This window comes from Gobio gobio (genome assembly GCF_949357685.1).
Source record: "Gobio gobio genome assembly, chromosome: 23".
Lineage (NCBI taxonomy): Eukaryota > Metazoa > Chordata > Actinopteri > Cypriniformes > Gobionidae > Gobio > Gobio gobio.
The window spans coordinates 30,800,929-30,813,757 of record NC_137119.1 but is presented as its reverse complement, the minus strand read 5'-3'; the positions used below and the strand labels follow the sequence as shown (position 1 = coordinate 30,813,757).

The 12,829-nt window shown below is 40.3% G+C and overlaps 3 protein-coding genes across 5 annotated transcripts; 2 read left to right on the top strand and 1 right to left on the bottom strand.

Annotated features, from left to right (window-relative positions):
- Positions 1 to 577: 577 nt before the first annotated feature.
- On the top strand, positions 578 to 2,543 carry LOC307120096 (uncharacterized protein). 3 transcript variants are annotated; one of them, XM_079806962.1, is made up of 4 exons: positions 578 to 708; positions 785 to 911; positions 1,014 to 1,088; positions 2,288 to 2,543. In XM_079806962.1, exons 1-4 carry the CDS (start codon positions 636 to 638, stop codon positions 2,310 to 2,312), a joined length of 300 nt encoding a protein of 99 aa, XP_079663088.1. In that variant the 5' UTR covers positions 578 to 635; the 3' UTR covers positions 2,313 to 2,543. The 3 variants fall into 3 exon arrangements, with proteins under 3 accessions (XP_079663088.1, XP_079663087.1, XP_079663089.1); XM_079806961.1 differs by having other exon boundaries at positions 586 to 708; positions 2,113 to 2,541; XM_079806963.1 differs by having other exon boundaries at positions 586 to 708; positions 1,014 to 1,062; positions 2,291 to 2,442.
- Positions 2,544 to 5,485: 2,942 nt separating this feature from the next.
- LOC307119556 (uncharacterized protein) lies at positions 5,486 to 7,046 on the bottom strand. The gene is made up of 5 exons (XM_079805898.1): positions 6,952 to 7,046; positions 6,408 to 6,758; positions 6,139 to 6,273; positions 5,935 to 5,987; positions 5,486 to 5,836 (listed from the first exon to the last, which is right to left on the bottom strand). Exons 1-5 carry the CDS (start codon positions 6,971 to 6,973, stop codon positions 5,747 to 5,749), a joined length of 651 nt encoding a protein of 216 aa, XP_079662024.1. The 5' UTR covers positions 6,974 to 7,046; the 3' UTR covers positions 5,486 to 5,746.
- A 56-nt stretch (positions 7,047 to 7,102) lies between these two features.
- LOC307119581 (uncharacterized protein) lies at positions 7,103 to 11,963 on the top strand. The gene is made up of 2 exons (XM_079805924.1): positions 7,103 to 7,198; positions 7,637 to 11,963. Exon 2 carries the CDS (start codon positions 8,029 to 8,031, stop codon positions 9,685 to 9,687), a length of 1,659 nt encoding a protein of 552 aa, XP_079662050.1. The 5' UTR covers positions 7,103 to 7,198; positions 7,637 to 8,028; the 3' UTR covers positions 9,688 to 11,963.
- Positions 11,964 to 12,829: the final 866 nt, after the last annotated feature.

Genomic DNA, 12,829 nt, shown 5'->3' with positions numbered 1-12,829 from the left:
TCCGGATATGTGAAAAGGGCAACATGCACAAGCATGGGAACAGAAACAGAACAGAACAGAACCAAACCAAAACAGGATTTGCACGTTAGGTGATGCCATGTTAGATTTATAATATGAGCACAAAAGATGATGTTGGGTGTATAAAGTAATTGTGAAATAATGATTTAAGAAATATTAGTGGTGTATGAATAACTTCAGCCATTGTCCTATCATTTCATCCAATTTCACACTGAAAAGAAAGAAAAAAAGAGAGAAAGTTTTTGGCCTGTGCAGTAAATGAAAATTTACATTAGTAGAGATTCTGACTTGATCATGACTGATATTTTCTGTCTCCTGTGGATCCATGCCATTGCTCTTATCTACACACACAACATTACAGAAGGAAATACAGATTTCTAACTATTAGAGTATATAACTCGTCTTTCCTTCTGGATTAACTTGCACTTATCTTCCTTCAGTTAGAATCATAAAGACAAAAAAATAAAAATAATTGTGATGATGAAGCACAAAAATTGCTTGCAGAGGGCAGGATGCAGCCCTTGCAATTTCCTGTTTTTTTATTTAGGTGAACTAGCAAGAGTCTTGAATATATTCTCTCAGACACAAGAAGTGAGAGCTGAAGATCGACTGTGACAATGGAGACACAAAGGATCCTCATGAGGAGTTTGGCTGTTGTGTTTTTTGCATCTGTGATCTGGACTATAACAGGTAAAGTGCTTTGAAATGTTTGTATATTATTCTATCTGATAGAATGATGCGGAATATTGAGGTTATAGTTCTTCAGTCTCAGCAGATGTTAATGCGAAGGTGGGAAAATGGTGCTGTACTGCCGTCTCCACAGCAGAGCTGACTGATCCAATCATCAGTGTCAGGGGACAATACAAAAATCCTCCATGTGTGATGGCCATCATGTAAGAATCTCAGTTTCTCTCTAAAGAAAATATGCACAATTGCAGATCAACAGCATCTAATTGATTATAACTGTGTTTTCAAATGTTCACTCTCTTTGACAGCATTGAAACTGAGCAGGGAGAGTTCTGCTGTGATCCTAGCAATCCACAGGTGCGGAATAAAGTGATGCAGTTTCTGTAAGTTAAACCCAACATAATGCTTATGAAGTGTTCAAATTTGTAGTGTTCTCCAATTTAAGTGGTACTTTTGTAGCAATACTCATACTGGCTATGGACCAAACTTTGGCACCTATTGTTTCATAGGTCTTGAAAAGCCTTAATTCACCCCTTCAGATAAAAGTCTTAAATTGAAGCAGAAAGTCTTTTACACTATTAAATTCTTAAATGCAAAGTTTCTCGGGGGAATGCAAAACATTTGCGAGAAAACGAAAAGCATTGACAAATAACTTTTTCCTCCCATCCACCCACCATGTCCCTTTGGGGGATCTGTAGTTTTCCAGTACAAATATCTAAACATTCTTTAATCACTATTTTACTTGAGATGCAAAATGAAGATAAGTCTTACTTTCTGAGCAATTTAATAAAATTAAGTGAGTTTATTTAAAAAAAAAAAAAACAAGTAAAAATATCTGTCAAAGCAGTATGAAAACCTTTTCCTTTTGAAATAATATTTTTCAGCCCGCACAGGCATTTGATGTTTTAATCATAATCATTTTGATTCTTATCTTAAGTCATATTGCTTCTCGTGTAAATGTATCTGGATTTAAGAATCTTTAGACATTTTCACTGGAAAACAATTTTTATTTTATTTTAGAATCATTAAGATACTATTATAGTTTTTTAATAATTTGAATTCATTTTTATACTTCATATTTCAGTTTCAATAATTTTGTTGTGTGTTTTGTCATTTTTATTAGGTTTTGTTTAATGTCTATATAGTTTTTAGTTATTTTTATTTCAGTTTTAGTTATTTTAGTATACATCAAGTTAAACTAAATGAAAGTGAAAAATGTTGCCTTGGCAGCTAGCTGAAATAAAATACATTTATTAATATTTTCTTTTATTTCCGTTTTTTTATATATATTTTTAGTTAACTATAATAACCCTGCTATGTTCCCTTCAACTGTTTTCCTTAAATTGATTTTACTTGGTCTTAAAAGGTCTTTAAAAGGTTTTAAATTTACCTTCATAAAATATGCAGAAACCCTGCTTACTCAACCCTGGGTGAAATCCGGATCAGAATGTGGGCTGGATCAGGATGGGCTCTTTTGATTCAGGCTAGCAGCCTTTCATTAGCAACCATTTAGACAGCACTACTCACAGTTTCTTCAGAAAAAATACCTAATGTTTTTATTTTTGTTATTTTATTTTTTTAGCAGGAGTTTTCTGAATAAATCATAAACCATCGGAAACCTAGCTCAATTCCACACTACCACCAGCATCATCCGTGTCACCAATATCATCCATGTCACCAATATCGTCCATGTCACCCATTAGTAACTACTGTGTAAAAAAGTAACTCATGGCCAGAAGGGAGAAAATTAATCTTAGATTGATTTGTATAAATAAAACATGGAAATGTTAGTATGATGATGTGTGTTGAAACTACAAATAAAATATGATCAGCATCTATTGGTTTTGCTTGTGGTTGATATGTGTGCCAGAACCCTCCAGAAGACATGGACATGCTGGATCATCTTTACTCTGTCCAGTGTGGTTGACTGCTACTTTCTATGTACAATTTACACTATATCCAGCATTAACAAATATGAATTAGCCTGAGTAAGATTTATACCACATTTTATACAGCCGTGTGAGCTTGTGTTTTGACAGTGATAGAGCCCTCGGTCTAATAGGGTTCTATCACAAGTGGTACCCACTGCAGAGTCAAATGGCATCCAGTTTCACATCTCTGCGTGTCTAATGGGGTGGAGGGATAGAGTTGTGGGTAGGGATCGGGTGTGGTTAGATATTCTGGCTCTACCCATTAGGACCAAATTACATTCGCTCCTCCTCGCTGGACGTCTAGCAAGAGGGAGCTAGACGTAGGCTCAATTAAAGAATTAGTTCACTCACCCCCATCTCATTCAAGATGTTCATGGCTTTCTTTCTTCAGTCGAAAAGAAATTACTTTTTTTGAGGAAAACATTCCAGGACGTTTCTCCACATAATGCACTTCTGTGGCAACCAACGGTTGAAGGTCCAAATCAATGCAGTTTCAAAGGGCTTTGAATGGCTTTAAAGGGCTCTGCGAAGTCTCAGACAAGGAATAGGGTCTTATCTAGCGAAACGATAGGTAATTTAAAAAAAATAATATTTTTTAAATTGCTCATCTTGCGCTGCTCTGGTGCTCCACGGATTACGCAGGAAAGGCCACGCTAAACATAGGCGGAAGTAGGCAACCCATTGTTTAAGTATCGACAGAGGTAGCAAGTTCAGTGCATCATTTGTTTGACTCAGACTGAATCGCAACCAATCCCTGGAAAAGAGAGGGTAGACTCAAAACATTTATTAATTTACGAATCTGAAAATGTAGAGAGCAATTCTGTCACTAGGTGTCAGAAATGGGCTTAACCAAAAAGGCCTATTAGGCAATTCCTGCAGAGAGCTAGTTTAGTGATCTGTTCGATTAAGACTGAATCGCAAACAATCCATGGAAAAGTGCAAACTCAAAAGGGTGATTCATTCATTAATCTATCCTGAGGACATCCACATGCTGACACAAACAGCATAAAGCATTAGCTCTAATGCATTGGTTCTTAAAGCTGGTCCTGGTGACCCACCGCTCAGCTCGTCTCCTCTATTTAACACACCTGATTCAGATCATCAGCTTGTTAGGAGAGAGCTCCATCAACTCATTTTAGTGTGTCAGATAAGAAAGTTATTCAAAAATTGCTAGTTAACTGCCAATATTATAATTTTACATATAGCTGTTTAGCTGCGGTAGTTTGGCTGGCTTAACTCTTGAGCCTGCCCTTACTGAATTCCAGAATCTTTTAGACTTGGTTAATATCTAATGAAATATACCTTGATAGAGAGTTTATATCCCTTGACACGCATAAAAATGCAGGGTTAAAAATAACCCAAGTTGGGTTGAAAATTGACTAACCCAGCAATTGGGTTGTTTTAACCCAGCAACTGGGTTGTTTTACGCAAACATTTAACCCAACCACTGGGTTAAAACAACCCAAATGCTGGGTTAGTCCATTTTCAACCCAACTTGGGTTATTTTTAACCCAGTATTTTTTAGAGTGTGGTGATAGTGTTCAAGTTGTGAGTAAGGGGTGACCTTATCATTATAAAGTAATTATAAATATAGCCGAAATGTGGCCCATATGGGTGTACATGGTCTGCAACAATGCTTAGGTAGGTGGTACGTGTCAAAGTAACATCCACATGGATGGCAGGACCCAGGGTTTCCCAGAAGAACATTGCCTAAAGCATCACACTGCCTCCGCTGGCTTGCCTTCTTCCCATAGTGCATCCTGGTGCCATGTGTTCCCCAGGTAAGCGACACACACGCACCTGGCCATCCACGTGATGTAAAAGAGCATGATTCATCAGACCAGGCCACCATCTTCCATTGCTCAGTGGTCCAGTTCTGATGCTCATGTGCCAGCCTTCACTCCCCACGTGCATCAATGAGCCATGACCCTGTCGCCGGTTCACCACTGTTCCTTCCTTGGACAACTTTTGATAGATACTGACCACTGCAGACCAGGAACACCCCACAAGAGCTGCAGTTTTGGTGATGCTCTGATCCAGTCGTCTAACCTTCACAAATTGTCCCTTGTCAAACTCGCTCAAATCCTTACGCTTGCCCATTTTTCCTGCTTCCAACACATCAACTTTGAGAACAAAATGTTCACTTGCTGCCTAATTTACCCCACAAGTGCTGTGATGAAGAGATAATCAGTAATATTCACTTTACCAGGTCATAATGTTGTGCCTGATTGACGTGCATACCATAACAAAATGAAATGTATATTAAACAAACTATGGATGTTTTTAAAATTCACACAGTTGTTTTTAGAACCAATTAAATGTTGAGTAAATAAATCAACCCACTAATGCCCTTTTAAACAAACATCATGTAATGCATTCAGTTCTGATGAAAGCAGATCTAATTTTAGTCTTAGTGGTGCATCAATCTTTTTCTTTCCATCTGTTGTTCTTTGAAACCATGACCAGCTCTGTGGACCTGCTGTGGCCTGCAGCACAGATACCACAGCACATTTCTGCCATTAGTGGTTCACTGTGGTAAAGTGCTTTATTTAGTTATAAATGACCATTGTGACTAATAGCAGAGAAAAACAGGATTAGGTTAACACTGAACAGATGCTTGACATAAAGTTTAGGACATGTTCGTCAGCGTCTTTGCCTTTAGACATCATCCACAAGTAAATGCATACAAAAGACTTTTACTTCTTCATTTCAGTTTTGTTTGTAAGCACTTCATTAAAAACATTGTTCTAATAGAGTGTGAAAAATACTTGCTTTTATAACTGCTAATGTTTATGACTTTATAACACACTGAAAACTGTATCCATCAAACCAATGTTGTTAAAAAGTTTAGTCTGAAAGATTTGCTTTAAGATGCCATTTAATCACAACAAAATAATATTGGAACTATAAGATAAAGAGACAACCGTACAGGTAATGCTGAGCAATATCATTATTCATGTGCATTATTTAGAATGAGAAGTTAGAATTTCATACAGTTATGTGCAGAAAAGTTCATATTTGACAACTTTTTTATCATATTCAATACAACACAACAATCTACTGTGTATGAGCACAACATATGTGTATATTACATATTTTGAAAGGATGGTTTAAGAAATATTATTCAGGGGTGTATAAACAACTTCAGCCAGTGTCCAATCCTCACGTCTCATCGTAAAATGACCAAACTTTATTTTACCCTGGAAAGCAAGAAAAAAGAGAATGTGATCGGCCTAAAGGTATTTGCAATCTATATGAACAGACTAAACTAGCAGACTAATGTATGAGAGATTCTGACCTGAACACTGTTGAGAATCCAGTCTTTGTGTAGATCGTTAGTTCTTGTGCAACCTTTAAATGAGAAAGCAAATATTATTAAAACATATTATTAAATATAATAATAATTTTACAGAAACATGTTAATAAATATAATAGTATTATTTGTAACCTGATGGTAGTTTAAGTTAACATGGAAGTAAAATCATATTCAAGTAATATTCACCTTTCTGTATTCGTGCTGCTCTCCAACACACACACACACTTGACACCAGTAACAGCAGCTGAAGAACAGAGACCACAGACAGCAACGGCATACTGATAGAATCTGTATCCTGCTGATCCGCATCATTATAGATTTCTAATTCAGTTTGATTCAGGGGATGCAAAAAAAAGTCAGGTCACATTTTTGTCTCTCATTTCAAAAAGTCAAAAACGATCAATTAAATAAAAAACAAAACAGAAATGACAAAATAATATGAAAATAAATCCTACTCTCAAAGTCCAGTTTAGTGCAGTGAGTTTGCTCAAGCATGCATTCAGTGCAGCAGTAGAGCATCAGATCAGTGTCAGTGATGTTCATCAGAAGCAGAGAGTGAGTGTTTGTGGATGAACTGAGAGTTTTTATCCGTCCTGCATAACTCGGGTGAATATTGGAGGGCTCTGGCTTAGATTTACCTCCAAAGCAATATTCTTGTCTCAGAATTCTGACAAATGTTTGGTTTCCGTTTGTAATGATCCATGTAATCTCTTTATCATCTTTAATGCTACAGGGAAGTGTTGTGTTTCCTCCAGGATGAACTTTCACTGATGATCCTTCACTGAGAATCATTAAGACACTGAAACCTAGAGATGAAACAAACTAATTCGGTTTATATGGGAAATATGAATCCATGGAAAACTTGACAGCAGTCACTTGACAATATGGATTATTGTTTATTGACATATCAAAATCAACTTACAAACGGAGAATATCACAAGCATTCAAACTAAATCTACATCTGTGGAATTGGAGCATTTGATAATTTCACATACTCACATAGAAATAGTCTCAATATCATTTTATCGCTCTTTTTGTGATTTGTAGCCAGTTTGTGATTGTTGTGACAGATTTCAGTCTCTCTCTCGCTCTCTCTTTCATCCAATCGGAGCGCTGTTTGCTAAGTGACGTCAGTCAATGCCTAGCAGTCAGAGGAAGACGAACTGAATGCTCCAATGCAGGAGATTGATATCTCCATTTCCTTCTTTCATTAGTGGACTTATGTGAGCGAGTTAATGACCAGAATGTAAGTTGTTTGTTACCTATTATCCAGTGATCATTCCGATGTGTGTGGAAGCAGATTTGAGTACTTTATTGTGATACCACGAGCTTGTTTGTTTACAATCGCGGCAGTTCCCGCTAGCGCCTAATCGCCAAAGTTCACTCTTGGCATATAACTAATTCCTAAGTACTTTCATAGAGTAATTAATATATCTGGATGGTGATTTATATTAGAGTTTATATATATTACGTTATGTGCTGTTTATTATACTGTCCGTTACTGCCTGTAATGACATATAATGGCGTCTCTCTTAATAACTCACTCCACATGTGGACTGTAGGCGCCATCTTGTGGTCTAACTAAGTACTGCAACAACTTGAATAATGTAACCAGTTTATTGCTTATGTGAATGTTAATAATTATTTATATTTAACCTTTATTGTTATTCTTTGATTATTTCAGACCACTCACTGTAACCACTCACTGTACCCATTCAACTGAATCATAAACTCCAACTTTGATTCAACTGAGTCTTATGTGTTCTTGCCGACACACCAGTGCGGATACAAAGAGATCTCTTCCAGTACAAATACAGTCCTCAATTAAATCTACAAAACAATTTGGTCCTTCGAGCCGGATAGTGTGTCTACACTGGACTAATGATGTCAGAAGAGCAGAGCCTAGAGTATCGAGTCTAAGGAGCACACCCTAGACGTTCAGTTCGTCAACCAGCTTACTTACAAGACTTCGAGTTGCAGTATGCTGGGCTGCCTAGAACTAATGTTTCCCTGCCTCCGGAAACACTGCAACCACATGTGTCAGATGAATTTCAGCAGGATGATGGAGATATTCCTATGGACCATCCATATGCATCCAGTACTTATCATGACCAAAGGGAAGGATCTGTTGGATCACCTGATTCTTTGGAATCCCCACGTCTGGCTTTAGAGCCTTGGTATCATACCACAGATCGGTGGAGTGAAAGAGATGAACGCAGCTCTCACTGGAATAGACATTCCTCGCCTACTAACATCCAAAGCACAATGCATGATCTGGAACAAGAAAATAGACATCTCCGTGCTGCTCAGTTATCCATGAGGGAAGAGATCAGCCAACTTGTAGAGATCCAGAAAAACATGCAAGAGATGCTGATTAACCAGTCGCAAAGTCAGAGGTCAATTTCTATGCCTAAACCACAGACCAGAGTATTAAACCCTCCAGTTCCTTTGCCTAGAGTTGTCAGTCGAAAGTCAGAGTCTCCAGTGCCATCACCAGCCCCTAGAGCTTTGCCAGTACCTGCACCACGTTGCCTTTCTACACATAAGAAGGCAGATCCTTATGCAGCTACATTCAGATATGCACAGCATGCATCTCCTTCATTTCAGCCTGACTCAAATGTCTTTGCTCCAAGTAACGTAGGTGCTCACATTTCCTCAGACACGGTTGACACTCACAGAGTTACCCAGGTCACATGGCAACCAACGACAGAAATGAGAGCTTCTTTGATCTCCACACCTCCTACTCATTACTCCAGTCCGCTGCATATAGCCCCAGCTAATCACGCAGGGATGCAGACTAACACTTCAAGACAGGAGGTCATTTATAGAGGTCCACAGCCAACCATTCCAGATTTTACCCGCAGAGACCCTAGTGAATTTGCCCGTCTCAAACTAGCCTTGAGCAACTTACTACCTGATGAAGCTACAGAGCTATTCAAGTACCAAGTTTTGGTAGATCACCTGAAGTTAACAGATGCTCGCCTCATTGCTGATTCCTTTTTAAATTCATCCACTCCCTACTCAGATACCCTGGCGGCACTCACTGAACGGTACGGTCGACCTCACCAGCTTGCTCTGAGCAAAATTGCTGCCATTATGGATGCATCAGATATTCAGCCTGGAGACACTGTAGGCTTTGAACGCTTCGCTCTTCAGATCCAAGCCCTGGTAGGATTCCTTAGGACATTAGGAGCTGAAGGAGACATTGAATTGCATTGTGGATCCCATGTGGCTCGACTTTTGTCCAAACTCCCTCCAGAACAAAGAGCATCCTTCAGAAGACACATGAGTTATGAACAAGGCTCAATATACACACTTCTGGATCTAGCAAAATGGCTTAACTTCGAATCTTGGTGTCAAGACCCAGAGAGCTTTGGTGGATATAAGCCCCAGAAAGATAGAGCCCGTTCCAGAGCGGATCAACAGAAAGAGACTAAATACAAGGTTAGACAGACTACAATTCTTCACGGCTCAAATGAACCATCTCCCCCAATACAACCAGTGCCAACCAAGAGTCAAGGCAAAAGCTTTGCCTTCTGTCCATACTGTGACAGCAAAGAACAATATCTGAGTCAATGTGCCACATTCCAGTCCCTGACTAAAGACCAAGTGATTGACTGGATCAAGACTAATAACAGATGCTGGAAGTGTGGACGCAACCACAGAGCTGCCCAATGTACTCTCAAGAAACTATGCCACTTGTGTAAATGGGAAGCACCTCCAGATCCTCCATGAGGTCAACGTTAAACCGACGAAAGAAGGGACTTGTTTAGTCAGCTCAACTAGCAAACTGCTATACCTAGACCGCCCGCAAGGATTCAGCAGTGTCCTCCTGAAAGTGGTCAGAGTCATTCTGAAGCATAAAGGACAGAGCCTTGATACTTGCGCTGTGCTTGATGATGGGTCTGAACGGACCATGTTGTTACCATCAGCAGCCCGGAAGCTAGGACTCACAGGCCAGACAGAGGACTTAGCCTTGAGAACTATAAGGCAAGACATCACCAAGCTTCGTGGTGCTTCAGTGTCCTTTCATGTTTCAACTCCATCCCAGCCTGGCAGGAGTTACAACATAAAGGGAGCCTTTACTGCAGAATTGCTGAGCTTAGCTGAACATTCATACCTTGTTGCAGACCTTCAGCGGCGTTACCAACATTTGAGAGGCTTACCATTACAACCTATCCACAAAGCCTGTCCCCTGTTACTGATCGGAGCAGATCATCCTCACCTTATCACGCCGATTGAACCAATCCGTCTTGGTCCACCTGGAGGTCCGGCAGCTGTCAAGACAAGATTAGGTTGGTCTTTACAGGGCCCAGCAAGAGTCTTTGGAGATAAAGTGAAATCTCAACAGTGTTTACACATTGCTGTTAATCCCTCAATGGCAGAGTTGTTCCGTAATGTCGAGAGACTCTGGCAAGCAGATGCCATTCCTAACAGAACAGAGAAATCTGTTACTCGGTCCAAGCAGGACCAAGAAGCCCTTGACTTGCTCCAGTCACAAACTGTCAAAGTACTGGTCGATGGTGTGAGTCGCTATGCCACCCCACTCCTGCGGAAGAAAGATATGCCCATTCTTCAAGCTCCCATGCAAGCAGTACTCCCGAACCTTAGGAGTACAGAGAAACGCCTGGAGAAAGACCCCAGTAAAGCAGCTGCCTACCAACAGGAAATGAAGAAATTAGAAACCTCAGGCTACGTTGTCAAACTCCCACCTGAAACAGTTAATCCACAGAGTGAATCATAGTTCATCCCTCACCACATTGTGCAACACAACGGTAAGAACCGTGTGGTTTTTAACTGTTCATTTGACTTTGAAGGCCATAACCTGAATAACTACCTACTGCCAGGACCAGTCTTAGGCCCATCCTTGTTAGGTGTATTCCTGCGCTTTCGTGAACATCCCGTGGCAATAAGCGGTGACATTAAAGGGATGTTCCATCAGGTTCGTCTCCTCCCAGAAGATAAACATCTTCTCCGCTTTGTTTGGAGTATCTGTAATACTGGCTTTATTAATGCTGTTCATTGATTCGAGTAAATGTTTTGACATTTGAGTAAAAAGTGTTTTAATTCTATAAAATATGGTGTAAAACCGCCAAAGTGCTGCCCTCTTAAGGTTGAACGATGGCTACTGCAGTTGAATTTTCCTATTGGACGTTGTGGTACATCGTGACGTAGGATGGTACTTCCAACGGCTCACTATCCGCGCCCCTAGCACGAGCTCACCACGCCCTCAGAAATGTTTCCCCCAATCACATGATGAGAACGGCTTCACTCCTGTTTAAACTGTCATGTTACATGAAGTAGAAACATTATGAATGAAACTGACATGACACTTGCTTTAACATTGTATTGAAGAAAATGCGGTTAAATAATGCAGTTTTCAGTACACGTCAGGCTTTTCTTGCGATATTATTGCCGCCCGTCATGTGTACTGATAAGTTTCATACATGAGACGCGCTTTCAAACCCTGACACGCAAGTGGTTGCCGCGGACGCGGTGACGAATAACAATACTGTAACGTGCTGTTAACGCAGTTTGAGCCAGCGGCTCGCATTGATAAGGCTCTGGGTCTGTGTCTGACTCTACAGACAATTCACCCTCCTCCAATTCAGGTGAAGGTAGGAGAATGACCGCCCTGTTGCAAAGCTGGCGTCACTCTAGTCATTCTCCATCTCTGCGACTCGCGAGTCTGACAGCTGTCAATCAATCCGTCACTGCGGGTCTCAAGTGCACGCCCTCCGCCCAGCCCCGCCCTCGGTTCATCCCCTCTGTCTCCTCTGGGCTCTGCCCACTTTTCCAGCATTTTTCAAAAGGTGTGTTCGACATCGGCTGCGGCTGGATGCAACTGATCGGCGAGAGTGTTTGCATACTTTATCAGCTGAGGTGAAATAAATGCATTATTTGGCAATACACAGATGTTTCAGAGACATTATTGTCATGTAATACTTCATGTACTGCTTAATACAGGGTGTGTTTGTACAAGAATAAAGTTAAACTAAGCCTACACTATCAATGAAGTGGGGTCTATGTTTTTAATCAGTTATATTTTGATAAACATGACAATTTAACATCGCAACTACATGAAAGGAGGTTTTACTGTTATAAAAAACAGATTTGTGCGCATTAGTGGAGATGAAGGTTTTAGAATACACACGAAACACACGTGATCGCTGTCATGCGGTGAATCTGGCCAATCGTGGAACGGCTGTGTCGTCATCAGAGCCCCTGCAGCCTCGAGCAGCTGCTCTGGAGAAATTGCACCGGCTGTAATCGCCGGCTGCTCTCGAATCGCTCTCACGGCACTTTGTTGACATACGTCACTGTCACGTGGCGTCGGCGTTGCCTCAAGTCGGACAAAATTTCTAACCGGCATGCACTGCTTCAAGTCAGCCGCCGATCGGTCTGCGCATCGCTGGGTGAAGTCGAACAAGCCTAAAATTTGCCAGTGGGTGGAGTTAAGCTCTGAGCAGGGGTTTAGTTATCCTTTCATTTATACTGTGTGAACTATTCCTTTATCGACTGTTATGTTACACTAACAGCATGTGCGCCATCTAGTGGAGAAATCTGGTTAGCAAATACAAATTGGTTGCATAAATAGGCTTTGCAATAAAGAGAAATGCATACGAAATTGCAGACTCTCTTGTGTAGGTAGCCTAATTGTTTTGAATCAGTAATTACTTTGTGACTGCTGAAAATGTATGTTATATAATATGAGTGTGTGTAGTATAAATGTAATCTGGACATACTATATTCGTCATGTTGTCATTATCATGTGACCTACCAGCGTCAGTTACGTCGCTTCACTGCCATTCACAAATCCTCTCCTCTCCCGTAGCCTCATGGAATAGTAAAGTGTCCATCGTATATGCACACTAGA

Bases quoted from the DNA above. Each gene is read 5' to 3' on its own strand.
- LOC307120096 (XM_079806961.1), top strand. From the start codon at position 636: ATGGAGACACAAAGGATCCTCATGAGGAGTTTGGCTGTTGTGTTTTTT. The intron at 709-784 runs GTAAAGTGCTTT...ATAGTTCTTCAG, and splicing joins TGTGATCTGGACTATAACAG to TCTCAGCAGATGTTAATGCG. The intron at 912-1,013 runs GTAAGAATCTCA...TCTCTTTGACAG, and splicing joins CCATGTGTGATGGCCATCAT to CATTGAAACTGAGCAGGGAG.
- LOC307119556 (XM_079805898.1), bottom strand. From the start codon at position 6,973: ATGATATTGAGACTATTTCTAT. The intron at 6,274-6,407 runs GTAGGATTTATT...AAACTGAATTAG, and splicing joins CACTAAACTGGACTTTGAGA to AAATCTATAATGATGCGGAT. The intron at 5,988-6,138 runs GTGAATATTACT...TCTCATTTAAAG, and splicing joins AGCAGCACGAATACAGAAAG to GTTGCACAAGAACTAACGAT.
- LOC307119581 (XM_079805924.1), top strand. From the start codon at position 8,029: ATGGACCATCCATATGCATCCAGTACTTATCATGACCAAAGGGAAGGA.